We start from the raw sequence: 25,950 nt of genomic DNA on the forward strand, positions 1-25,950 counted from the left end.
TGTGCTGGTAAACTCTTGCTAGGATTGTTCCTCCACAGGTACAAGACTTTGCACTTCCCTTGTGTCCTGGGTTGAGCGACACAGGCCTAATTTATCTTCTAATGCTGGGGAAAACTCCACTTTTGGAAGACTCTAGTGTCTGAATTTGTGAAAACATTTACTTTATAGCCAGCTAGGCTACGTGGCATTCAAGGTCTCAGTGTTTTCAAGCCTTGCCAGGTGCAGGGATGAGGAGGAGTGAGGCCTGGGCATTTGACCCAGGCTGGCCAACAGGATTATTTCATACCATGAACATCACATTCTATCTAAATTAGAAAGCTTGCTGCGTAGTTTCTCTCTCCCTTGATGGTGACAGTCCAGAGAAACTCCTTGGCCTGATGCCTGACCCCTGAGGCCTTCCCTTCCTCCCAAAGCCATTGAGCTCACAGTGTCTGACTGGGAGTTCACAGCTTCCTGCTGATATAATTGGCTGAGTATAATTCTTGTATATCACATATTAATATTGGGATTAATACTGGTTCTTTAGTATTATTGTTAATTATTTAGTCTTATCCTATTATATTTATTTATATTTCGACCCTTCTGTTTCCTTGCTTTCCCTGATTCTCCTTTCCAGGTGGGGAGGGGTCATCGGGTGATAGAATAATTGTCTAAATGACAATAAATTCTTATGGGTTTTCTCAAACCATAACACCTTGGTTGAACAGCATGAGATTCCCGTCAGCCCATTTACCCAGCCTGTTTAGGTCCCTCTAAATGGCATTAGAACCCTCTGATGTGCCAATCAGTCCTCCAAATTTTTTTTGGCTGCAAACTTGCTGAATGTACACTCTGCCTCATCATCCAGATCATTAATGAAGCTGTTAAACAGCATTGAAACCAGTTTCAACCCATGGGATACACCACAACTGAATAGACTCAGCTTTGTGCCTCTGATCCCAACTCTTTCAGCCAGGCAGTTCAGTCTGTTTTCAGTCCACTTCATTGTCCACGTAAATAGCCTGTGCTTATCAGTTGTTTGTGAGGACGTTAGGGGAGACAGTATCAATACTCTCGCTAAACTCAAGATAAACACCAAACACTCCCTTTCACTCACAAGCTAGTTATATCACTGTTATATCACTATCACTGTAGTTATTTTTTGGTCAGGCATGATTTCTCCTTTATAAATCCATGCTGACTATTTATAATAATTTCCTCAACTTTACATGCTTGGAAATGATGTCTAGGATTATTGGCTCCTTCACCTTCCCAGGGACTGAAATGAGGTTGACCAGTTTATATTTCCCTAGGTATTACTTCTTACACTTGTTGAAAATAAGAGTGATATTTGCTCTCTTCCTGTCTTTAGAAATCTCATCCAGTTGCCCCTACCTTTCAAAGATAAACAAGTATCACCTCAGAATGACTGTGGCCAGTCCTCACAACACTATGGGTGTATGCCAATAGGTCCCTGGACTTACATATGTCCAACTTGTTCAAATGTTACATAGCCTCGGCCTCCTTCTACTGAGGGCACTGAGATTGTAGTATTTCCACTTCCTCCCTCCCTTACTCTCATCTTTCCCGTGGGCCTCAGAGACCGCAGATTCCTGAAGGCAAATCTTACCAGCAAAGATCAATGTGAAGAGGGCACAGAGTACCTTAGCCTTATCCATCTCTTTTGCTCCTAGGCTCCCTGCCCCACTCAGCAGTGAGCCTGTATTGTTCCTAGTCTTCCCTTTTCTGCAGATGTACCCATGGAAGCCCTTCTTATTGTATTCTGTGACCTTTATCAGTTTCAAATACAAGTGGTTTGACTTTCCTAACCACATCCCTGCATGCTCAGACAATGTGTTTGAATTTCTCCTGGATCATCTGACCTTGTTTCCACCTCTTATACACTTCCTTTTCATCCCTGATCTCAGTTAGGGGCTTCTGTCTCATCCATGCAGACCTCCTGCTACTTTTGCTAGATTTCATACTTGCTGGGATTGACCTTTCTTGAGCTTGGAGGAAACGATCCTTGAAAATTAACCAGTTCTCCTAGATCCCTCTTGTCTTCAGGACCACCTCCCATGTTACTTTTCCAATCAAGTCCCTGACCATGAAAAAGCCTGCTCTCCTGAAGGCCAGGGCTGTGATCCTGCTATTTGCTTTGTTCTCTTCTCTCAGGATCTTGAACATCATAGTCTCATGGTTGTTACAGCCAACACTGCCCCAGCTTTCACATCCTCCATCAGTTCTCCCTTGTTTGTAAGTATACGGGACAACAGAGTGTGACATCTTGTCAGCCCTTGATCACCTGTGTTGGGAAGTTATCATCCAAGAATTCCAGAAAACTCCTGGATTGCTTATGCCCTGCTATATTGTCCCACCAGTGGATATCAGGGTGATTAAAGTCCACAATAAGGACCAGGGTCTATGAGCATGAGTCTTCTTCCAGTTGTCTGAAGAAGGCCTCATCCATTTCTCCCATGTCAGGCAGTCTGTAGCAAACATCCACCACAATGCCACCACCTTTGGTCTGTCCTCTAATCCTAATCTATAATCTCTGAGCTGTCTCGTTATCTGTCCCCAGGCAGAGCTCCATGCACCCCTGGTGCTTGCTTCCATGAATGTTAACTGCCTTTCCTCATTTTCCCAGCTAGCCCTTTCTAAACAGCCTGTATCCATTTATGGCATCACTCAAGTCATGTGAGCTGTTGACCATGTCTCTATGGTCATGATGAGATTGTAGTATTTCAAATGCATGAAGACCTCAATTTCTTTTGTGTGTTCCCCATGTTGTGTGCATTAGCACACAGGCACTGCAGAAAGCCATCGACATGTGTTGATTTCTCAGAAGAAGTCCCCCATTATGTTGCCCTCTGAGTAGCACTTCCCTGTTTTTGTATTTGCACTTGAGATTGTCAAATGCTTGCACTTCAGTGCTGGTTTATTGTTTCCATGATGGACTCTCTTGTCCACACTGCCCTGAAGCCTTTGTCAAACCAGTCCGCCACTTACTTACTTGATTTTGGTCCATCATCTCCCTCCCCCATCATTCCTAGTTTAGAGCTCTCCTCACCAGGTTGGCCAGCCTGTAGGAAAAGATGCTTTTGCTCTACATGGTGAGGTGGATTATGTGTCTTCCTAGCAACTCTTGATCCTGAAAGAGTGTACCAACGTTGTTAAATCCGAATAATTGCTGCTGTGCAACTAGCTGTTGATGCAAAGCATCCACCCTGTCCTCCTCAAGCACTTTTCTCATCAGAAACAAGGAAAATGCCACCTGAGATCCTATGCCCTTGCCCCTTGCTTCTGAAGCCATGTAGTCATGCTTAATACACATCAGGTCTCCCCGGGCAGTACTGTTGGTGCCCACACGGGAAAGCAGCAGAACAGGATACTCTGAAGGCTGGACAAGGCTCAACAGTCTGCCCACACCTCAACAATCTGTCCACAAAGTGCAGAATCTAAGTCCCTACCAAGCAGCAAATCTCCCTAGAAACAGGGAAGGGAAGGGAAGGGAATGCACTTATATTGCATTTTCAAAAACTTTTGTTAAGTGAATGCAGCTCTGTTTTTTAATATAGTTTGTTCATTTTCTTCACATATTGATAAAGTACTTCTTACTTATGAAGAATTCATTTACCAAATATACAATCAATAAACATGACATTCTACTTAGAAATGAATCCTAAGTTAACTGTTTTACTTCATTACAACACTGAAAGACTGTGGACAGTAAAAGCATTAATCAATGTCAAATTTAAATAACAAATTTTAATTTTAATAGCTTCAATAAAAATTTCAAGAATAGAACTTTTACTTTGTTATGTATCTATCAAACCAGCTAACTAGATATATTCTTAGTAAGTACTGAAAAAAGCAGGTTTTTTTATTTGAGAACATACTCTACTTATTAGTTATTGAGACACAAACACAAATATTTAGCACTGCTTTCCAAAATCCCTTTTACTATTATGCAGCACTAGCTCCTAAGAAGCAAAATCTACTCTGTCTAAATTTGGAAAATAAACAAAATGAAACCTTCCCTCCACCACCATGCATGAATGAAGATTGTGAAAGGGCTACAGATGTTAATCAAAATTCTTGTAACATTCCTCACACATATTTTGTCTTCACCATCTGTGCATTGCCACTAGAAATAAATTGAAAGAGTTGTGAGAGATAAAGCTTGGGTCTCCTACACTGTTATCAGTATAGAAAGAATGAGCCCAAATACTCAAGGTGCCATAACGTTTTCATATTTACCAACTACTGTCAGCTTCTAATAGTCCCTAGACTTGAACATCAGTCTCCATGGGTTTTCTCTACTCTACTATTATAAATAAGGAAAATTAAAAAAGGTTGATTTCTTTATAAACACTCATCTTTTGTTATCACAATTTACAATGGGTCTTTCTCAAATTAATGTAATCCATATCCTTAGTCTACTGTGAAAATACCTTTGGAAGTGATGAAATGTCTCTGAAAAACTGGGAATTCTGGAAACCTCCTCACACACCATAGGACCAAGTGTACTAGTGATCCTGAGCAAAAGTTTTAGTTGCAATACATTTGAAAAATGATTAGATTTTTGTTTTGAAAAAAACTTAGAACAGTGCAAACTGTTTAGCATTTTTTTATTGTTTTTAGGTATCCTTAGTCCTGACCAATTGTATTAAAACAAGACATTTGCTCTCTGGTCCTTTACAGTTTTGGGGAAAGCAGCCCCAAAAAGGTTCACAGTGTTCAGAAAAGTTAGGTAAATCAGGGCCTAGGTATTGCTTAAAACAAAGCCTTTGCAGGGCCGGGGTGGGGCGGGGAGAGGCGGGAAGCAGAATAGGGGAAGTTGCATAGTGAGATTGTTCTCAATCAACAATACTTAAAATTAACTTTTATACAATCACATTCACATCAAGCCCTAGAAAGCGCATTATTGCAATTATGAAGAGCATAGGAAGTCCTTTCTTTGACAGATGTAACTGTGCCATAGATTTTATGCATTCCATCCAGCGACGGAATGCTCAAAAAAGAGTGTTAATAGTGTTAGAGGACTCTGGAAGAGGGTTTGCATATCACAGTATCTGCAGGGCTTATTGTTAGGCATCTGACAATGTTTTAATGGAAGACATGCATTTCGTTGCCAGTTATCCATCTCCTACAATTTTATATAATTTTCATTTTCACATTTAAACCCCTCTGTCTGTCATATGGAAAAGCCTTTTCTTTTTTTTTTCTATTTTTAGTCTTCTAGTTTTTCAGAGAATGGTATGAAAAAGAGCATGTTGTAATGGAGAAACAAGTAAACTATTGTTTATTGGTTTTAGTGGCAGCAGAGAGCTTAAACTGAACTCTGCTTTATGTGACTTAATTGTCTCAATCTGACTTTTCAGAAACAAGACATAGGAAATGTCTGTAGAGATTCCTCAGTCTCTTTCGCACACACTAAATAGGGAGAACTCAGGCAGAGGCTGAGAGAGATTTTGGGGTGGGGTTTTGTGGCAGCAGAATGTTCTGTAGTCATGGCACAAGCAGATTTCGTCAGTCCACATGAAGCCAAGTAGTTCACCTGGAGGTAGAAAACATCTATCTTTCTTTCTTTCTTACATGAAAAATACTGTAGAATAGGAGTAAGAAAACTGAGGAACATGGCAGAGGTAGCAGAATGAAGAAGGAGAAGAACTAAACACAAAGAATACAGGGGAACTCTTTCAATGTTTCATATAATTCCCTTACTGACTACCCTTATTTAGCCTTTCTGTTCCATAAGTCCAAAGAGGCAAAAATGGAAGGACTTGTTCTGGAAGTATGCTTTACAACATATAAAAGGTAACAGTCCTTCGCCTAAAAAGTTTATAGTAAAAAAGAAGTTCTGTAAAAAAAAAAAAAAAAAAAAAAGGAAACAAAACTCATAATAACCTGCGTTATCCTACGGACATCTATCATGGACCTTACGAAACCTCACTGAGACTGTAATTAAAGGGGAAATGTTAGTGCTGAGGATACTAGGCTAAGTTATGCAGTGCAGGTATTTGGCTGGAGACAACAGAGCAACAACTTGAAAGTAGTGCCAAGAGTTGACCTGTATTACATCAATAAGATAATAATGACTTCTTTTGTACGTAACAGACATGCACCTTGCAGTATCACTTTATGGAATAGTGAGATCAGCTGTATTTATTCTTGCAGTTTTAGTTTTAGTTGTGTGATTTGCCTCAGGTAAGACTCAAGGAAGAAATGACTGCACTTGCTCTTGAATACAGAACGCTGTCCACATATGCGGTGTCAAATGTACCACAGAGATAAGATTTCAAATGGGAGACTCAGAAGAGCTTTCCACTGGGAAAGATAAAGTCATCTGTTCAGCCTCCATTTTTAGCTTTTAGTAGTCTTGGTACTTAAAAAGTGGAGGATAAGTTAAATCTTGACCACATTTCTCAGTTACAGCAGTATCATTAGATTGTTCTATGAATCATAAGTCATCTTCCCAGTCTTCAGGCAAATGTCACTGAGGAATTCTGTGTGTTTTAGCTTCTCACACCCTTCTCCTGACTTGAGCTGCCTATTCTCTGGGATGGTGCAGTTTGCCTGATTTCTGAGGTGACCGAATCTCTTGCAGCGAGGTTGAAATTTTCAATATCCTTAGTTCATGGACTTTTACTCATTTTACCAAACCAAGTTTAAGGCAGAAAGCCCAGAAATGTGTTTTACTGATGTTCAGCTTAAAGTCAGATAGCAATGAATTCAGAAGAAATCAGCCGTGTAAAGAAAGATTTAAGCATAGATGTCAAATAAAAAAATTAATCCTACATGAAAGTACTTAAAACAAGCAATTAAAGAGGTTACCTAAAATAAACTCTGTTTCCCTCATGGTTAAAAGCTGTGGAGAATAAAAATCAGTAAACAACTTGCTAGGAGGAATATTTGCTAAAAAGTTCGGAGATGAAGAACTGTAACAAGAAGACTACAGGGAGATTTACATTGTCCAGCAGACCAATACAACCATAACTTGTATGCATTTGTCTTCCAAATTCTTATATCAGTTATTAATGTTTTATTAATGACACTAACATTATTCTAAAATTAACCCTTAAATATATAACAACTTTGACATGTCCTTCAGTTGTATAGTTGTGGGTCTATCTACTTGTACTCTTATTAGCTCAGAACCAAGACCATATATATTGAAAAATGTAAACATTTTTCACATTTTGCCCTTTAGATAGAAAGTATACCATGTTAAGATGCAGTTTTTAAGGCTATCAAAAAAGGAGTTTGCAGGAAATTAGTTATTGGATTAAGTCCACACCACTTGTTCCAACACAGAAAGAACTGGAAAATAAGCATCACATACTGTTAGATGATGCAGAAATTAGTGAAGTCTGCACATAAACTTATTGAATCAGTTTTATTCAAAATTAAACTTAAGCTTAGAAATCTACTTGCCAAGTGTAATTTACGTAGCAAAAGACAATGATGAATAGTTGTTTCATTTAGCTGATTCAGCAAAACACTTACTGTATGTGCATCCATACGCTTCAATGCGCATTCCAATTCTGCCATTCGGATTCCAGTCCAAAGGCACGAAACGAAGATATCTTGCTTTAATTGAATGCTGAAGCTTATAGTATACGACACTGTCTGCATTTGTGTTTCCAGAAAAGGCCTAGAAGAAAATGAAAAAGAAATCAGCCACATCCATATCTAATACAGAAATATTTGAAGGTATGGCTGATCTTTTCATTTTATACCCTCATCTGGCAAACAGTCAAGCACAGAAATAAAACGTAATTGTCAGTGAATTCTATAGGAACAACTGCTGAATCAATCTTGATTATTCTTCTGTATCAAATGTTGTCGTCTGGTCATTTAGTGCTGACACCACACTCATCAAAAAATCTCACACCTTCTAATGTTTAAGCAAATGAAACATTCTAAACCCAAACATTCCATTCACAAAATGTGTAGAGCACCCTGGCATTTTAGTGTATTGTACCATCTAATACTTTTCCACAAGACACAGAGTGAGCTCTAAGATTTCCTCTTACAGAAAGGTTAGATAAATTTCATTGCAAGCCTGTGTTTTAGAAGAGCAGTATGCTCAATCCAAGAATGGATTATGACAGATCATGGTATTGAAAGACTCCGGTTTGCAGCAATCCAGAGTATTATAAAAGGATTTTAATTCAGTGTTCTGTTGAAAAACAAAAATCTAAATTTCAACTTTTTTCCCCAGGTAAGAGATAAAAAAAAATGAAGTATTATCATACTTTTTTTGGTCATTATTTAACTAATAAGACTACTTTCCCTTTCTGTTACATAAAGAAAATATAAAGAAACAAAGAAATGTAAAGAAGAACGTAAAAAATCTAAAGCGCTGTAATCATGAATTTTAGCATCCTAAAGAATGGAGAATATCATCTGATTTTGTTGGTTACATGTCCAGGTGCATGTAGTTCTTTTCTCATTGCCTGTTGGTGATATGTAAAGCCGAAAGACTTTGTTCAAACATTTTGGGTCTAAATATCTGATAAATTAGACAGAAATAGCTCTATGAAATATTTTGATGAGCAGAATTAAAAAGATTACACATTTCTGGATATTTGGACAGTACTGCTGCTATAAGCCACAGATGTTGCAACTGCAGAAATATATAGAAACCAACATCTTTAGCTACAGAGCTGCTCTTTCCATAAGTTTTTAAAGCAGAGGTGAGCTTCATTATTTACCCTCCTATACATGAATTTTGCACCTTCCCTCCCCTGTAGGAGTAAAATTTTAATAAATTCTAATCTCTTACCATTCAATAGGAAAAAAAGAAAAGAAAAAAGAAAACAGCTAGTGAATAGGCTCATTAAAGGTAACCTATTAAGCTAGAAATAAGCAATGAGAGTTAGTGACTCTGAACGCCCACACCACTTTCAAATTCATGCTTTATAATTTCACTATCACAGGGGGTGAAGGTGGAAACATGCCAAAATACTGGAGAAGAGCAACTATTTTCTGGGTAAGATCCTTTCAGACCTCTTGTCCCTTCAAATCCTTATTTGGAGTCTGTAGCAAATATAGCTTCCAGTGAAAGTGTCGATCAGTTTGTTGACAGAACCAGAACCCACGCCCCAGAATTTTAAGAACTCTTAGCAAATGAAGAGTTCTATTAAGATTTAAATTTCTTTCCAAAATAATTTTCAGATAGCAGCCACCGCATGAAAATTAGTTGAGTACAAAATGCATAATCCTTCATTTTTCAATGCAGGATATACTTAAACCATGTGTTCTTAATTTAAAATCAGGTTTTTAACTTCAGTTAAAAGGTAATTCAAACTACTCTTTAAACTGTTCAGAATGGTCAATTTAGAAATCAATACATTTAGCTGTCATATTACAAAGCTTTTATCTGGGTAGAACGCATTTTAAAGTGTTATCAATTGAGTAGAGTATTAAATAGGTCTTTATTGCTTGATTTTAAACACTCTAAAGGTTAAAATACATAGATTGGGGCTTTTTTAATCCTTTTCACAAGAAAGAGGAGGCAATCAGACAGCTTTTGCTCCAGACTGCAAACGCTAAAGGCTTACCTGAAGCCTATGAGAGTAGCTTGTAGGTTTTTTAGAGGAGAAGCATATTCAATGTGACAGATACACTCCTGTCTTTACAGTAGAATGCAATTACTGTTTCACAGTTCAACCCAGCAATTGTTTAAGTACACAACAGTTGTAAACATATAATGAGCTTTCTTGCTCGCACCCCTGCCTTCTTCAGATTGTTCAGATCACTTCATTCTTGTGCCAAATCACTTGAAGGGAGCATGCTATTATTCTAGATTATGCAGAGTTCTCACAACCTACACAGGTATCTAATGGTTAAAAAGACTCAATATGACCCTGAGTTAATAGGAATGTTACATATAATAAGCACTGTCTGCATAAATATTAATAGAGTTGTAAAGCTAACCCCTCTAATATAACTGCCTACTGAATCTTAGTTGATGCTCTTACAGACACTATATTATATTGCTTTTTAATAGCATGAAGACGTGCCATCTATCTCAAAGAATGTGGTTTTCGAAATACGGAAACACAGGTTTTTTTGCACTTCAGCCTTAAAAATTAGCAGGGACACTCAGCAGCACTGATATCTAAGTAGATAGCTCTTCATGGCCTATTTTATTCCACGAAGGAAAAGTACCCTGGGCTGTACAGAAGCCTGAAATGAGGGCCTAATCTCAAACTTGATTTAACCCTTCTACTCAATTTCTAACCCTGTAGTTGCTTTACCTCAAGTTATTTTAACCCTGCTTTGAAGACAGAATTACTCAGTTCATTATGGCATCGGAAATCACACATGTGCTCGGGACTGTGTTAGTAAAGTTAAATCCACTGTGTAGAAGGGTATCACCAAGCTCAGAATAATTGTGAAGGTAAGCTTACATCAGGAAATGGTTAAAAAGGAAGTTCTTTACTTCCCATCCTCTACCCAGAAAGCAAATATGTTTTAAGACCAGGGGTAACACCAGCATCATGTCCAAATCCTCAGACAGTCAAAAATTCCCCCCTAGGTAAAGTTGTGTATAAGACATGCACTGTGTACACTGAAGTGTGCTTTAGATCACCTACAACAGATGATGCTTATTTACGAATGCAACTTCTACTGCGTAATATACTATATATGCACTGTAAAACATACTACAGGACTAAATAATATGCACAATGTTTTTACGTATATTGTGTACCCATTGTAAGAAATAGTATGATTTTTATTACAAATATTACTTCATATGAAGTACAAATATTATTATGTTAAATAAGTATACTTAGAAGGAAATTCTTATTTCTTGTTTAATGACAAGAACTGGAACAGGACCCCAGCTTGGGTAATTTTGCTGGAAGAGGAAGTTTAGCAGTGAGGTACTAGTGTGGTGAGAGCTTCGTCTTCTGTTTTATGAATTCTACAACCAAAACCAGCAAAAGCAACTAAGATCTTGCTGATGTTGCATGATGATGGTTATGCTTTGGAAACACAGTCAGACCAAACTGCCTGTACAATTCTTTCTGCTTATGACACACACTAAAACTGAAGTCGGTATTAGTGCCAGGGGTCATCAGGAAGGGAATAGAAATCCCAGTAGGCTACTGGCAATTTATTCACCTTAAAGCATCATTCAAACTGCTATATAGACCAGATATAAAAACAAATGTGGGTAGAAAACCATCAAAAATTCTTGTTTCAGTCAGTGTCCAATACCTGTAACATCTTCTGCTATTTGCATAGGAGTATACTCCGTCTGGCAAGTTCTGATGCTTTTACATCATCTGCACATTGTGCACATCATCTGATCAATGCTATGGTCAAAAGAAAAATATCTGACCAGCTATAGCAATAACATGATTTGCAAGCAAAACAGTGGAGGGATCTTAGAATAACTGGCATGATGCAACCCTGACTAATTACTGTCAGAGGTACTGATGTCATGCACAAGATAATATGTTTGCCCTTTCTTTCAGTGATTCCCTCTATCTATCATCTTCCTTAGTTATGAGAGAGTTTGATCTTGTTTGCTTTTTCATTTGTTTGTTTATTAGTGTTTTTATTATATAAATATTTCTAATGTGCTGCTTAAAAGATTTCAAATGTTTGAGGTATATTGATTTCATCATTTTATTATAAACTTGAGCAATGTGATTCACAAAGTACAATTCCATTTGAATACAATATTATTTGAAAACCAAAAAATAAAATTAATTTTAAAAAGTCCTCTGAAAGAAGAGATTTAAAAGACTACTTCATCTCTAACTACATTTTTCACTTAGTGTTTTTGTAGTCCATTAAGAAAGCTTTAAGGAATACTGTTGAACATTTTATTTTAAATATCTCTTAATTCATTGTGCTGTAGATTTTGCCACTAAAGTATAATTTATTCTACTTGTAGATCAAGAGTTCAGAATTGGAATCTTACAGCTTTTAGCACTGAAAATACTACTGTTTTTTTTCTTATAGAAAATCATTTCACCTACCAAGAGGAATACAAATCTCTCATTTAGTTACTAACCATCTCTGAGTGCTATTAAAATTAGACGGCAAAACCAAACTATTGAGTGCTCTTCAGTATGTTTCAAAACACTATTTATTTTGCAAATGCATTACTAATAGTTTTATATATGATGGACTAGAAATGTAGAAAGGGAATTTATTTAATGAAAGACCACACTGTACACAGTTGTCTTTTAGAGCTTCCTTTCATAAGAAGTTACTAAACAGTGTCTCTGCTCATTATAGAACATCTTAACATGGATTATTCTCATGTACTATGATGAAAAGCAGGAATAGAGTGGGTACCTTTCGAAGAAATAAAACTCTAGCTACTATATATAGGTAGCTATTTCAAATTATTCAGTATCCAAAAGAACTCTCTGAAACACTCCGTAACAAGGTATCGGTTCCCACCTGTAATATCTTTTAATGTTTATGTCAGCACATTAGAGGGAATGCTTTACTGAATTAAGCCTGTTCATTGACCAGTATGACTGTGACCTAATTGTCTTTACTGTCTGCTGATGTTTCTTCTTAGATTTAAAATTCAAGCTTCTTATATTAATCTTTATATTACCTAGCTCATAGCCATGTCCTGTTACATGCTCCTGTCATTTGCCTTCTTAACTTCTTTAATCACTGTTTTGTTTTGGGTTTTTTTTTGAAATAATGACAAATTGTACTGCAGAAGTGTTCTGAATGTTTTCCAGCTTTTCAACAGCAAGAAATTCATGGCATAAAATACAACAGACAGTGAAGGATGCAAGAAATACATCATACAAATAAAATGGCCAGCCAGAAGATTGGTATGACCAGTGCAATTCTTCTATGATATACATCAACTACCTTCAATTTCTCTACAAACTTGTAAAGATAAATTGTTTCTTTTGCAGTGCCTGTTTTTTAGCATTGTCTAAAATGAACTTCTTCCCAAAGACTTGCAAACTAGGTCCATCTTCCACCTAAAAGTGCTAAAGGACAGCTAAACATCAAAACCAAATTAAGCCAAATTATTCAAACTTCAAACAAAATAATGGAATCGGCAAGCAATGACATACCTTCAAGGAATAACTGAATTTTATTTTATGCCATCTTATTTTTCATTTTACTTTTGTACTTTGTTTGATGACAATATCCTCCTATAAAGTCACTTGAGTACTTAGATTTATGTAGGAAATGAATGTTTTACTTATAATATTAACTGAAAATAAGATATGTGATCTTGATAGAGCCTGAACTAAAAGGATTTGCAAACACATTTTAGAGAATAGAAAGAAGCAAGAAAAGAACAACTACTAAAGTTAATGAGACTTCTATAAATGTCTGTCCTGGTTTCACCTGGGACAGAGTTAATTTTCTTCCTAGTAGCTGGTATAGTGCCATGCTTTGGATTTTGTATGAGAACAATTCTCATAACACATTGATGTTTTAGTTATTGCTAAGTAGTCCTTATACTAAGTCAAAGACTTTTCAGCTTCTCACTCTGCCAGCAAGGAGGTGCACAAGAAGCTGGGAGGGAGCATAGCCAGGACAGCTGACCCAAACTGGCCAAAGGGATATTCCATACCATATGATGTCATGCTCAGTATATAAACTGGGGAGAGTTGGACAGGGGGCTGGGATCACTGCTTGGGGATGGGATGGGCATCAGGTCAGTGTGTGGTGAGCAATTGCACTGTGCAACACTCAGTTTGTATTTTCTTCTTCTATTATTATTTTTTTTTCTTCCTTTGCTGTTCTATTAAACTGTTTTTGTCTCAAGCCTAGAGTTTTATGTTTTTTTTATCACTTCTCCTCCCCATCCCACTGTGGGGCAGGGAACGGAGTGAGGAATGAGCAAGCAACTGAGTCGTATTTAGTTGCTGTCTGGGGTTAAACTGTAACAATGTCAAAAACTTGAAAAAAGTAGTTGTCATTATCACCAAATCTCAGATAGGAAAATTTAGAAGAAAGCAGGTTAAATATTCAGCACATTGTGAAATAGCTGGTCAAACTTTTATATAAAACTGTATCTCCCTCCTCCTAGACTTAAATCACTGCAATTTCCTCTTAGGCAGTGGTAATGTGTAAGCAGGATGACTGTTCTCTCTATAATTTTTATTAAAAGGTGAATGTCACAAGCTTCAATGTAAGTAAAAGGTGAAATTCAGAAACTACTTTTTCTTAGTTGAAAACGTCTCTGTAGAGTCTCCATGCTAGGTCTCCTGTCAACAATCTAATTTCTTTACTCTGTAAACCAAATCTAGTAATGCTAATAGTAAGGAACATATTAATACTATAAACTATTATGCAAAAAAAAAATTAGTATGTTATTCTACTGTAGTAAAATGACACAGCAATCAGATGGACATGCTGCATACTGCTGTTAGTGCCATCCTTCCTATATAAAGTTTCTTCTCTGCAAATTTTTGACAGACTTTTTTCACTCCGTTACTTTTCCCGACAGTGATGCATCAAACCTCAGCACAGAACTGAATGCCTAAATATAAATATGGTGCTGTTAGACAGAATTTTCTAATACTTATGGCCATAAAAGTTACTAGTTAGTCTGACCAGATACAAAAGAAACACTTGGCTATTGTATTCAAGCGCAGTAAAAGCGCGGACACGACTGGTGACTTTAATTTTGCCGTATTTTAAATCTTTCTGAACAGTTGGACCCAGAGAAAAGTGGTGACCAGTGGCACGAACTCTGTGTGGAGACCATTAATGAGCAGTGTACACCTGAGGTCAATAATGGATCCAATCTTATTTCACACCTTCATTAATGATCTGGATGACGGGACAAAGTGCACTCTCTGCAAGTGTCCTGGTGACATCAAAACTGGGAAGAGTGCCTGATACACCAGAGTGTTCCTGCTATCCTCAATAGGCTGGAGAAAGGGACTAACAGGAACCTCATCACATTCATCACCAAGTCACCAAGCTAAACATAAGCCAGAAATGTGTCATTATAGCAAAGAAATCTAATGGTATTATTGGCTGAATTAGACAAAGTATTAGCAGCAGGTGGTGGGAGGTGATCCTTCCCGTTTATTCAGCACTGGTGAAGCCACACCTGGAGTACTGTGTCTAGCTGTGGGCTTCCCAGTACAAGAGATAAATGGACATACTGGAGAAAGTCTAGGAAAAGGCCACAAAGATGATGAAGGGGTTGGAGCATCCCTCATAAGATTAAAGGCTGAGAGAGAATAGAGAAGAGGAGGCTCAGAGGTGATATTATCAATGTGCATAAATACTTCAAAGAAGGATATAAAGAAGATGGAGTTATACTCTTTCCAGTGATATCCCATAATAGGAAAAGACTCAGTGGGTACAAACTCAAACACAGGAAGTTCTGTCTGAATATAAGAAAATCTTTCTACGGTAAAGAATTTTTTTTTTTTCCAGAGACCTGGAATAGGTTGCCCTAACAGGTTGTGGAGTCTCCATCATTGGAGATCTTCAAAATCCCTCTGGACATGTTCCTGGGCAACAAGCTCTAGGTGACCCTGCTTAATCAGGGTTGTTAGACCAGATGACCTTTCCAAGTCCATGTCATTAACTATTTGTGATTCTGTGATGTTTGGTTTCACATTACAAAATGGAGGCTTTTTTGGTTGAGTTTTTTTTGACCCAGGTGGTGGGAGGTAAAAATACAGAGTTCATAACTTTATACCAGGCTGAAATCCCAATGGAACCTCTGTGAGGATCAGACCTCCAGGTCCACCTCCTCTGTGTTGTGGGGACTAACAGTGTTAACATCTCCAATGCAATGCAAGACAATACACCAAACACTTGACACACAAACCACCCCTTAGAGTTATACATGCCTTTCAAAATGCTCTGAACATTAAGTTGATGTTTGACCATGTGAAATATTCCCTTCTCAGTCCGCTCTTCTTCTTTGTCTTTCTTCTGGCCAAATTTTTGTTTTTCTTCTGTAAAAATGCTAGGCCTATCTTTCCTCTTCAGACTTGTTTCAAACCTGATCTTAAAGCTAACTATTTCGATTTTCTGGTGCGTGTGCGTCGTTGGTGATGCTGGTGCAGTTTTGCACCACTTCTGTCATCTTTACTGATTTCTCTTCCTAGGAAGTATTAAGCTATGAATCACAGCTGGCTTGGAGGCCATAGCTGGTGAGAATTCACTAAACCCTCATGCTCTTCTTACAGCTTTCCATCAGTGCAGTCAGAAAGAGAATACTGGGATAAACTGTACCAATATTCTTTCAGTCTGTCTCTCTCTGGTATTTCTTCACACTGGGTGAGTGTTTTATTCACTAGGATATTATATTATGTTTCTTTCTCTTTTTTGCCTTTCACTGTGTGAGCAGAATATCACCATACCTTTACACAAGAGAACAGCTCCAGAAGTAGGAGATGAAGATGAGACCAAAAGTGACAGATGACATTTATGAATGGATGCAATACTAGTGATTCTTTCTGTCTTTCTGTTTTGCAGTTTGGTTTGGATTTTGTTTGTTTTGGTTTTTTTTGTTTGTTTCTTTTGTTTGGTTTTTGAGAAACAAAATTTGATACAGTTTGGTTTCATATTAATATAGAAGAGGAAGATTTTAATATCTAAAAAACAAGATAACAACGAAAATTTGTGAGCTTTGTTTCTTTTTTGCAGCAGTAGCAGTTGGATACCCCATTTACTCAACAGCATTGCAGGGTTGTGTAGGTAGGATATGAATCTAGGGCCCTTGAATGGCTATTGCTAGCTAGCAGAGGTCTATCACCAGTTAGCCATGCTCCTTTGGAAATGCGGTTAACAAAACCAGTGTCTTTTTTTTGTCTTTTTTTTTTTTTTCATGTTTGGTAGATCTGAAAAGAAAAGTTACTTCATTGTCTAGATGTCATGGTGTAGGGACTAATGTATGCATTAAAAATATCTTAATGTGAACCGCCAGAGATAACTACTTCTTTTGAGTTCTTGCACCTACCTTATTTCCTGTTTCATTTATCCAATAAATTGTATGTGAAGTAACTTGTCGCCATTGGAGGGAGCCCTTGTACTAACAGAACTGGACACAACATTGAGGTTTGCTGACACTCCCTTAAAAAATTATCATAACAACTTTTCTTTATTAATACCCAATATGTAATTATGAAACTACTATGCTTTATTGTTTAATATCTAAGTACTTGTACCTCACAGATATTCCCTGAAAACTGAAAATGTGAATGTGTTTAATAACAGTATTACTGGAAATCTAAACAATCTTTATCCTCAACAACTATCAAAGGTTAGCTAATTTTTTATATGAAATGAATATACATATAGGTTTTAAAATACGGAACTCTAGGCCATGAATTTGTATTCCAATATTCTAAAGGTAACTATGATGGTCTCCGAGGACAACAACCAAAGCAGTTTTTAATATAAGTGTTTTGACAATTTATTTTCACTTTTTTTTAATGTTTGTTTTGTTTTGTTTTGTTTTAAGAAAGTCAATCTGTAAAATATGAACATATTGAATTTTGAATCTGGGTTACAGTGTAACTGTCCTTTCTATTTTCAAATCTGTTTGAAGTGTAGCCATTACTGTGCTGGGTAAAGAACTGTTTTTACTAATAGTATTTAATGTTGAGTGTCAAATGAAATACTTTTACATACTTAGAAATAATAAGCTCCATAAATGTTATGATACGTTTTCAAAGAGCAGTAAACTATTTAACCTGTTTATTTCACATATTTACTTGTTAAAAGTTGTAAAATTTGGGGGGATGGTGTATTTCTCATTATATGACATTTATGTAGGAATCCTGATTCACAATTATACTTCCACAGAACATAGCATAGCACAGACACTATCAGAAAGCAATAATAAATAAAGATAATTCGGGTAATTTATAAATCAAATAACTATGATGCAACTGCAGTGTCTGCTGCAATGTCAAAAGAGTAAGTAGGAATCCTGTTTGCTCAAAGCAATACTAAAAAAAAAAAAAAAAGTATAACATTCCTTTGTATACAATTTCACAGTTTGCTCTGAAATTGAACTAAATGAACAGAAAGAAAGGAAGGAAATCTCATTAACTATGCAATGTAGAAATGTCAGGGCAAATTCTTTGTAGTTCTTATGTCCTGAGAGTCATAAACAATAAGAGATTTCAATAAAAAGGCTTCTACTAAATTTATTTCTGTGGCTTTTCATATATGAAGTCTCACCATTTCTATCTTTAGAGAAATGTCTGTATATGAATTCTTCTCATATACATAACTCATCGTTATGGATTCAAAATAATGTATAATACACCAAGTTATCGTAATGATAATCTGTTTCTTATGTTGCTACAACTTCCAAATTAGTCAAATATTTCACCCATCTCATCAAAAACTTCAGTGGCAAAATATAACTTTTCTTTTTAAGTAGTGCTTGCCTTTCTGGTTATAAGAAAACCTTTCAAAAGCATTCAGCTTCCATGTTGTTTGCTTTACTATGTCAAAAGATACTATGAAATGAAACGACAGAGAAATTCACTGAATAGATTAAGAGTTTCAGATAGATTCTAAACAATAGTCTTTCTGTATATACTAACACTAATTCTGTATTAAATTTTATCAGAAATGTTCATCCAATGTGTATTAAGGTTGCATTCTGAAGTAGTTATCAATGACTAGGAACAATTAAATCCAATGTGTAAAACATTCCCTGTTAAGAAAATCTGGAGTATAAAACCAGAGGTTCAGTTTTACATAAATGTCAGCATTCATGTAGCCACACTGAAAATAGATGGGACAACATGATAAGCCCCCAAATTCAAGTTTCCAAATGACATTCTCTAATTATCCCTCATCTAGTTATTCAAACTTCTACTTGACCACTTTTATTCTGCAGTTACACACCTGCATTGAAATAGAATAAGACTACTTAATAGACTTCTATAAGAATAAAAGGCAAAGTGAAATCAGAGTGATACTTAACGGATACAGGTATTGAAATGATTAATGAGAAAAATAAAAGTTAAAATTTATCACTTGCCTAATGTAACAAAATGTAAAGGATAAAGCAGATGAACACCATCATATTCTCTCCCATGTAACTTCAATATGCATTTTTTTTCAATAGATTGTCTATTTTCAACAGTGTACTATGTCTGTGCAAGACTTTCCTTTTCGTCAAGCATTTTTTTTGTATTCAAAAGAAACAAATACAAGCATTTCAATGAGGTTCATATTTTATCATTGATTTGATTGATAGCTTTGACACGTGTGTTGTAGTGTCTTAAGACTCTTGAATACAATGTAAAAAACCCTATGCGGGGAACATGCAATCTCGATAGTGTTCAATTTAGTGAAGATGACTTTTAAAAACACCTGCAATATAAGCATAAGAGACAGAGAGAGACACACATACAAAGTCATATTTCACTCATAAGTGCAGAACTCAGCTATTCATGAGGACAGAAAATAAAAATAAAGTTCTGTCTTCAAAATCAGAGACAAGAAGTTAAAGTAATCCAAAGAGGTGAGCTGTTAGCACTAAGAAATCTTCTGTAGGCACTGACGCTGGCAACATCATGAGATGGTTTTGTACTGATTCTATTTGGAGCCCAGATGGAAATACAGAGCAGAAGAAAAGACATATAGAAATTTGAATTAAACAAAGCAAGAAAAGGTTTTCAAAAGAAAGTAGTCTGCACCTGTGGAATAAAATGATAAAAACTTCAGCATAATGTCATTTGGCCTCCCAGGAATCCTTTTGCTATAGCCTTTTTTAGCAGAATATATTAAAAGAATATTACTCATTTATTTGGGGGGGTGGAGGAGGAAGAGGAAATAAAGAATTTTCTAAGTTTGGGAAAAGATCTGAAAGTAGCTGGAAAAGTGGGCAAGTTTTGATTGGGATAGAGTTAATTTTCTTCATAGTAGTTTATATGGGTCTATGTTTTGGATTTGTGCTGAAAACAATGTTGATAGTTCGGGGATGTTTTAGTTATTGCTGAGCAGTGCTTACACAGAGTCAAGTCCTGTTCTGCTCCTCACCCTGCCCCACCAGCGAGTAGGCTGGGGAAGTTTGGAGGGGACACAGACAGGACAGCTGACCCCAACTGACCAAAGGGATATGTCACATCATATGATGTCATGCTCAGAAATAAAAGCTGGGAGGGCATTCAGAGTCAGGGTGTTTGGCTTCCCAAGAAGCCATTACGCATGATGGAGCCCTGCTTTCCTGCAAATGGAACCCTGCTTTTCCTGCAAACACCTGCATGCTGATGGGAAGTAGTGAATGAATCCTTTATTTTGCTTTGCTCGTATGTGCAGCTTTTGCGTTGCCTATTAAACTGTCTTTATCTCAATCCATTAGTTTTCTCACTTCTACCTTTCTGATTCTCCCCCCATCCCAGTGTAGGGTGAGCAAGTGATTGGCTGTGTGGTGTTTAGTTGTCAGCTGGGATGAAACCACAACAAAGAGACATTCTCAATCCAGCCTTCAGTAAAGACTAGTAGGTTTCATACAATCAGCTCCAATTATATTTCTTTCTAGACTTACCACTCTTATCTTTATATCTTTATCCTACGTGATGCACTTAGGACAAAACAGAACAAAGCACGAGCATAAGTATTTGCTCATATTAAACCAAAACCAAGTAATTTGAATCTTCTGTTCTTTTTAAAAAAGAAACAGAAAATCCACAGCATGAGAGACTTAACTATGTTTAATAGCTAATGTACTTGCAGGCATACTACTGCTCTAGCGGACATCTGATGCCTCAGAAATGCAACACAGAGATCCCATAACAGTGCAAAGCCTGCACTGTAAACATGCTAGATCACTTAGGAATATTCACTAGAGTGCTCTCATGTGCCCAGGGGATGTGTTCTAAAAAAAAACAGTAGAATTTTTTAGCTAGTGAATGGAATAATACTAACTTCCTAGCTATTTGTCACATGGAAATTTTGTGTCTGAAATAGAATTCAGTATTAGTCTGACCAACAGACTTGGGTACCCTAAGCAGAAAAATGGTAGTAGTTCAGCCTTTCGTATACTCCTATGCCTTTAAATACAAATAAATGACTAGAAAATACAAGTGACTAGCAAATATGGCATGCAATAAAAGCAACCAAGAACACATGGTGGACAGGGAACACAAAGGACACACCTGCAAACCTCAGCAAATGGTACAATTGTCGAAGGGACAGGAGAAATGACTGAGGTGGTTATGCCAATCAGCTATGGGAAGTGCAAACAGAGTGAGCTGGCTGCCCACACAGTGGGGAAAGACAGAATAAAAAGAAGGTCCCTGCAGAAATATCATGAAATTATATCTTCAAATAGAGATGGGAGAAACCTATTTTAATCTTTGTGGCTACTGCTCAGAGCTGTCCACTGGATGGCATATGTGCAGATCAAACCTACTGTATCAGGTATGCCTTCATTTCTTTGACTATGACACGATTTCTTTGCAGGCACAAATGTGAATAACTCCATTGATCACAGGGAAAATATGACATATGGTTATTGGCCTGAGGACACATCAGTGCTGGTCACTGGCTTTCTTCATAACAGGCTATCTGGTGGAAAGTAGAAGGAATGTAAGGTACCAGTACAGTATTGAAAATAATTCTGATATATTTAGCTTTTCTGTAGAAAAGCTAAAATAGATCAGCCTCATTGAACACTAATCCCATCTCCTCTACAGAACATTTAACTTCATCTTCTCTGTTTGCTAAGGAAAAAAAAGTAAAATATGCAAATTGCATCAGGAGCTGATAATGGTTTGGCTTCGATTTTCTCAGCCGCTGTATCCCAAGTTTAAAAATACAGAATGCAGACATGTAAATTACATACTGCTTGTATGTCCAACTTACACTGGCATTGATTTATCTCAAAGGTAGGCATTTAAGTATTTGTTTTAAAGTCACTAGTGTTATTGCAAATATTACTCAAATTTACCTGCATGCTAATGGTGTTATAGCTAGCGAGAAATGCATCATAGAAGCCCAGAGTAAGTATATGAAAATCTCATTGTTCCTACAGGATGGACATAGCACTCAATTTGAGATTTCAAGGGTCTTTCAAGGATTTTCAACTCTAATAATTAGGAACCAGACCTTACATGGGGTAAATGGGAATAAATTCCTTTTAGTGCACATGATACAAATAACCGTAACTCTGCGTCTTCAGTGGAGGTGATTGAATATATGGGAATAGTGCTGGCTACTTGTCATGCTAAGCTCTTTAGTTTATGTAATCATAAAAAGCATTTAATTGCATCTCTATGTGTACATCTGTCAGTAAGGGTTAAAGCTAAAAGTGAGAAAAATGTTGGTAATGAGTGGGGGCTTGTCTAGCATGCAAAGTCCACACTACACTACATTTACTCCTGGACATTCGACAATTTTCTTTCAATAATTATTTGCTTACTGAATAAATTGTCATCAAAGAGGTATGATCAATATGAAGTACAGTTCTTTATATTAATAATGATCCTCTTTAAATGCAAGAACTAACAAATTCTTGCTCAACATGGTGCCCCTAGAGGGAGGCTCTCATGCCAGCAACATATTTGTGAGACAAAATCAAAGCCGCACAGCTCTGCTGAAGTACAAGTGTTGCAAGCTTCTATTATCATAATTTCCAGAATATTTAATATATTTTATGTCTAGCATTTATGACAAAGCTTGAAGTATGAGAGGCAGTGAGAGTCATTTGTTCATTGAAAAGCTGGAAAATTGTGATCGATTGACGTCTGTTACAGGGTTGGTCACATTTCTCAAGCTAAATTTTTCTTTGCTCAAGTGTAGTCCTGACACTGATTTTTATGTCATTAGTTTAGATATTCTAAACAGACAGTGTGGGAATAGCTTTTCTAAAAGAAACAATACCATTCTACAGTGCACTGAAACTGCTCCTAAACCCATCCTTTGAACCAAAACTGGGGATGGATGCCATCTCATGGCTTTCTGTAGGAAAGAACAGAAGGTAGGAAATGAAAGCAATAGCTAAATATTGAGGAAAAAAAATTGAATTTTATGATTTATTTTCTTATGTAGACATTTCTTGTGGAACTTTGAGCTCCATAAAATCCTCTTTTCTTCTACAACAATCTTCACAATAAGAGTGTTAGTTCTTTGACTATATATATTTGTAACACAATAGATTGAATTTCAAAATAATTTTAATAAAAATTTTAGATTAGCTTAGATTTATAGAAAGCTGAAGTAGTCTGTAGGAAAGTGTGTGACACAGATTTATTGTTACTGTCTTATACATTTTGTATTATTTCAACCCAGTGGATCTTGCTTACATTATAACCTCTTTAAACTGGCTTTCGTGCATGCTGGTACTGTAGAATGGGTATAAATAAAGCTGATTCAAGTGGATAATTCTAGTTTGCTAGTCATCCCTACCTTCTCCATGTATCTGGATAAAACTAAGTGCAAGACAGAAGGGAACACAGAACTAGCCTCATATACCTAGAGAAAACAATGCTTCTAAACAGATAAACTGATTCTGAAATGCTTTTAAAATGCATTCAAACTAAGATCTAACTACTGAATTCAGGTACAAATCTAAATTTGAATTCTAATAGCAGGCTGCTCTTTAATTTTTTTTCATATCGTGTGTAGGCATTCTTGAAAAAAAACAAAGCAAAATTAATTATCACATGAATCCTGTAACAAACACCAAAATCTATGTAAACACTATTCCTCACCTGAATGAAAAAAGCATAATGTTGCAGGGGTGGTTATTAGTAAAAGTTTTCTTAATCCACTTTATAAATGCAAGTTGCATCAGACAAAAGTCTACTGAGGAATGTTTTCTCTTTCATTTGTAATTGACACTAAGCACATACAGTTTAATTCACAATTCACTGTTAAGGACAGCAAGTACCTAAGCTTATTTAGTATTTTTACTTCATCTGAGCAAAAAGAAATAAGGAGCGCTTTACTGACGTTACCATTGGGATGACCCAGTGAATTCAGTTTTAAAAACTTTTTTTGTCACTACAGTGGAGGACAGATTATTTCTTGCCTTTGATCAGTGAACTTCAGCTTCTTTATGCTACAGTAGGAACGCCATTCTATTTCCTAAGGAAGACCTAAATCTAGAAACAAATAAATCCAGACAAAGATCAAGCAAGAAGTTGCCTTACCACAATTCAGCAATGCAAATAGGAATGATTGCCTTTGAGTACCAAGAGTGCAAATGTTAAAAACACACTTCTAGATAGTACTACAATATAATTAACTAAACAATTAAAGATTAGTTCACCAGTGTGTTTTACAAATACTAGAACAGTCTGGGAAAGAAAAGAGGTAAAAAACACTTCATCACTTCATTCAAGCAGTCCATCTGATAGTGAGTGATTTACTCAAAGCAGTTGGAAGCACCCACAGAAGTCGACTCAGTCAACTAAATTCTCAAGACCTAAGTTTCCCACTCTTGATATCTATTTTATTTTAAAAAGAGGCCAGTTCCTACTCCATGACAGCTACATTATGTACTTTTTTTTGTTTTTTTAACTTATGAATGTCAAGTTTTGGATTAAAGCAATACTGTTTTGATTCTGTAATATAGATTGGTCACTACAACGGGCGCATTCACTTCGAAACAAGGAATTGTTTGCTTCCAAAAACATTTGTCATCATTGAATTAATCAAGGAACAAGATAATTATAATAGGAGATTGCTTCTGCTTGGCAAATTAACATCTTGGCAATCAGAAGTGGTGTCAAAATAAGTACAGAAAAAGGACACAAAAATTTAATAGGGTATTTATTGTACATATTTTTAGATCTATCAGAATATGGAAATCATTCTTCAGCTATCAAAGTACATTTCAAATTATCTTCATATAACACAGTGTGACTAAAATATTTCTAATACTTTTTAACTGAAAATGTCATTCTTGTTGCATTTAAGATATTAATAAATGTCATACTTTGCAAATTATTTTTTTTTAATACCGTAAGGAAAGAATTCACTGAAAAAATATATTTATAAACAATATCACAGTTTGGTAAATGTCTTTAAAATGTATTCCTCATAAGCAGTTGGAATAAATACACATTAAAAAAAAAAAAAAACACAAAACAACAAAACAAAAAAAAAATAAGCAAGCAGGACATAAGACAAAAAAGGATTTCATCACAAATATGAATTTAGTAGGTATTAAGTATTTTCTTCATGTAATTCTTAAAATAAGTTGCCATTTTTATAGAACTTTTGTTATTTGAAGCTACATAGGATAGCTTAAAACATGGGTTTTCTTAAGATATGTGTGTGTTTCTATTTTTATTTATTTATTCTAAATTATTATTAACTGAAACTCAGAACTGAAAACTAAAAATGAACTTTGAATTTTTCAGACTGCTTTCAGTACATATACTCACTCGTTTATTATTAAGTCTGTGTGAAGTCTTATTTGTCACTAGGTCTGTGTGAAGTCTTATCATAAGGGGAATCTTACTTGCTTATTAAGCAATAATTATTAGGAATGCACAAGACTTGTTCAGACCTCTGTCATATCTAAAAAGCCTTATGTAGTCACATTGCTTGACAGTCTGCCTAGTTTTTCACATTAGTTTGTAAAGAAAGACATTTAAATCATTATCTCTCATAGAAGAAAAGCCATTCTAGAAGTTGGAAGTCTATGTACTGATCAGCTTTTAGCATACGCAGGACTGTAAACCAAGACTCTTACTCATCTTGCCAAAGAGGCAGAAGACATGGAAAGGAAACTGAGGAGAAAATGGTTCTACCCTAGGCAATAAAAAAATTCTAGGACCATAATTAGAAGCCTAGATGACTGAAGCTGATAAAGTAACATGAAGCACAAACATACAGACTTCATTATTTTGCAGTTTATTTGTTATCTACAGATGAAGGTCATGAAAGTTCCTTTTTGAACATGGACCATCTGTGAGATTATGTGCTGTATCACTTATGTTGTTGGCATAACTGGATACTTTGACAGTGATAAATAATACAAAAGAACATTTATTTCAGTCTGAA

At 36.1% G+C, this 25,950-nt stretch overlaps 1 protein-coding gene across 3 annotated transcripts in view; it reads right to left on the reverse strand.

The window, feature by feature from the left end:
* Window positions 1–25,950, reverse strand: part of CNTNAP4 (contactin associated protein family member 4) — a 249,043-nt gene that overhangs the window by 83,575 nt on the left and 139,518 nt on the right. For all 3 annotated transcript variants that reach the window (XM_074570147.1, XM_074570146.1, XM_074570145.1), the window contains exon 4: window positions 7,489–7,636. In XM_074570147.1, coding sequence (XP_074426248.1) covers window positions 7,489–7,636 — 148 coding nt within the window. The remainder of the gene's footprint in view (window positions 1–7,488; window positions 7,637–25,950) is intronic.

The sequence above is a fragment of the Larus michahellis genome, chromosome Z (genome assembly GCF_964199755.1).
Source record: "Larus michahellis chromosome Z, bLarMic1.1, whole genome shotgun sequence".
NCBI classification, from domain to species: domain Eukaryota; kingdom Metazoa; phylum Chordata; class Aves; order Charadriiformes; family Laridae; genus Larus; species Larus michahellis.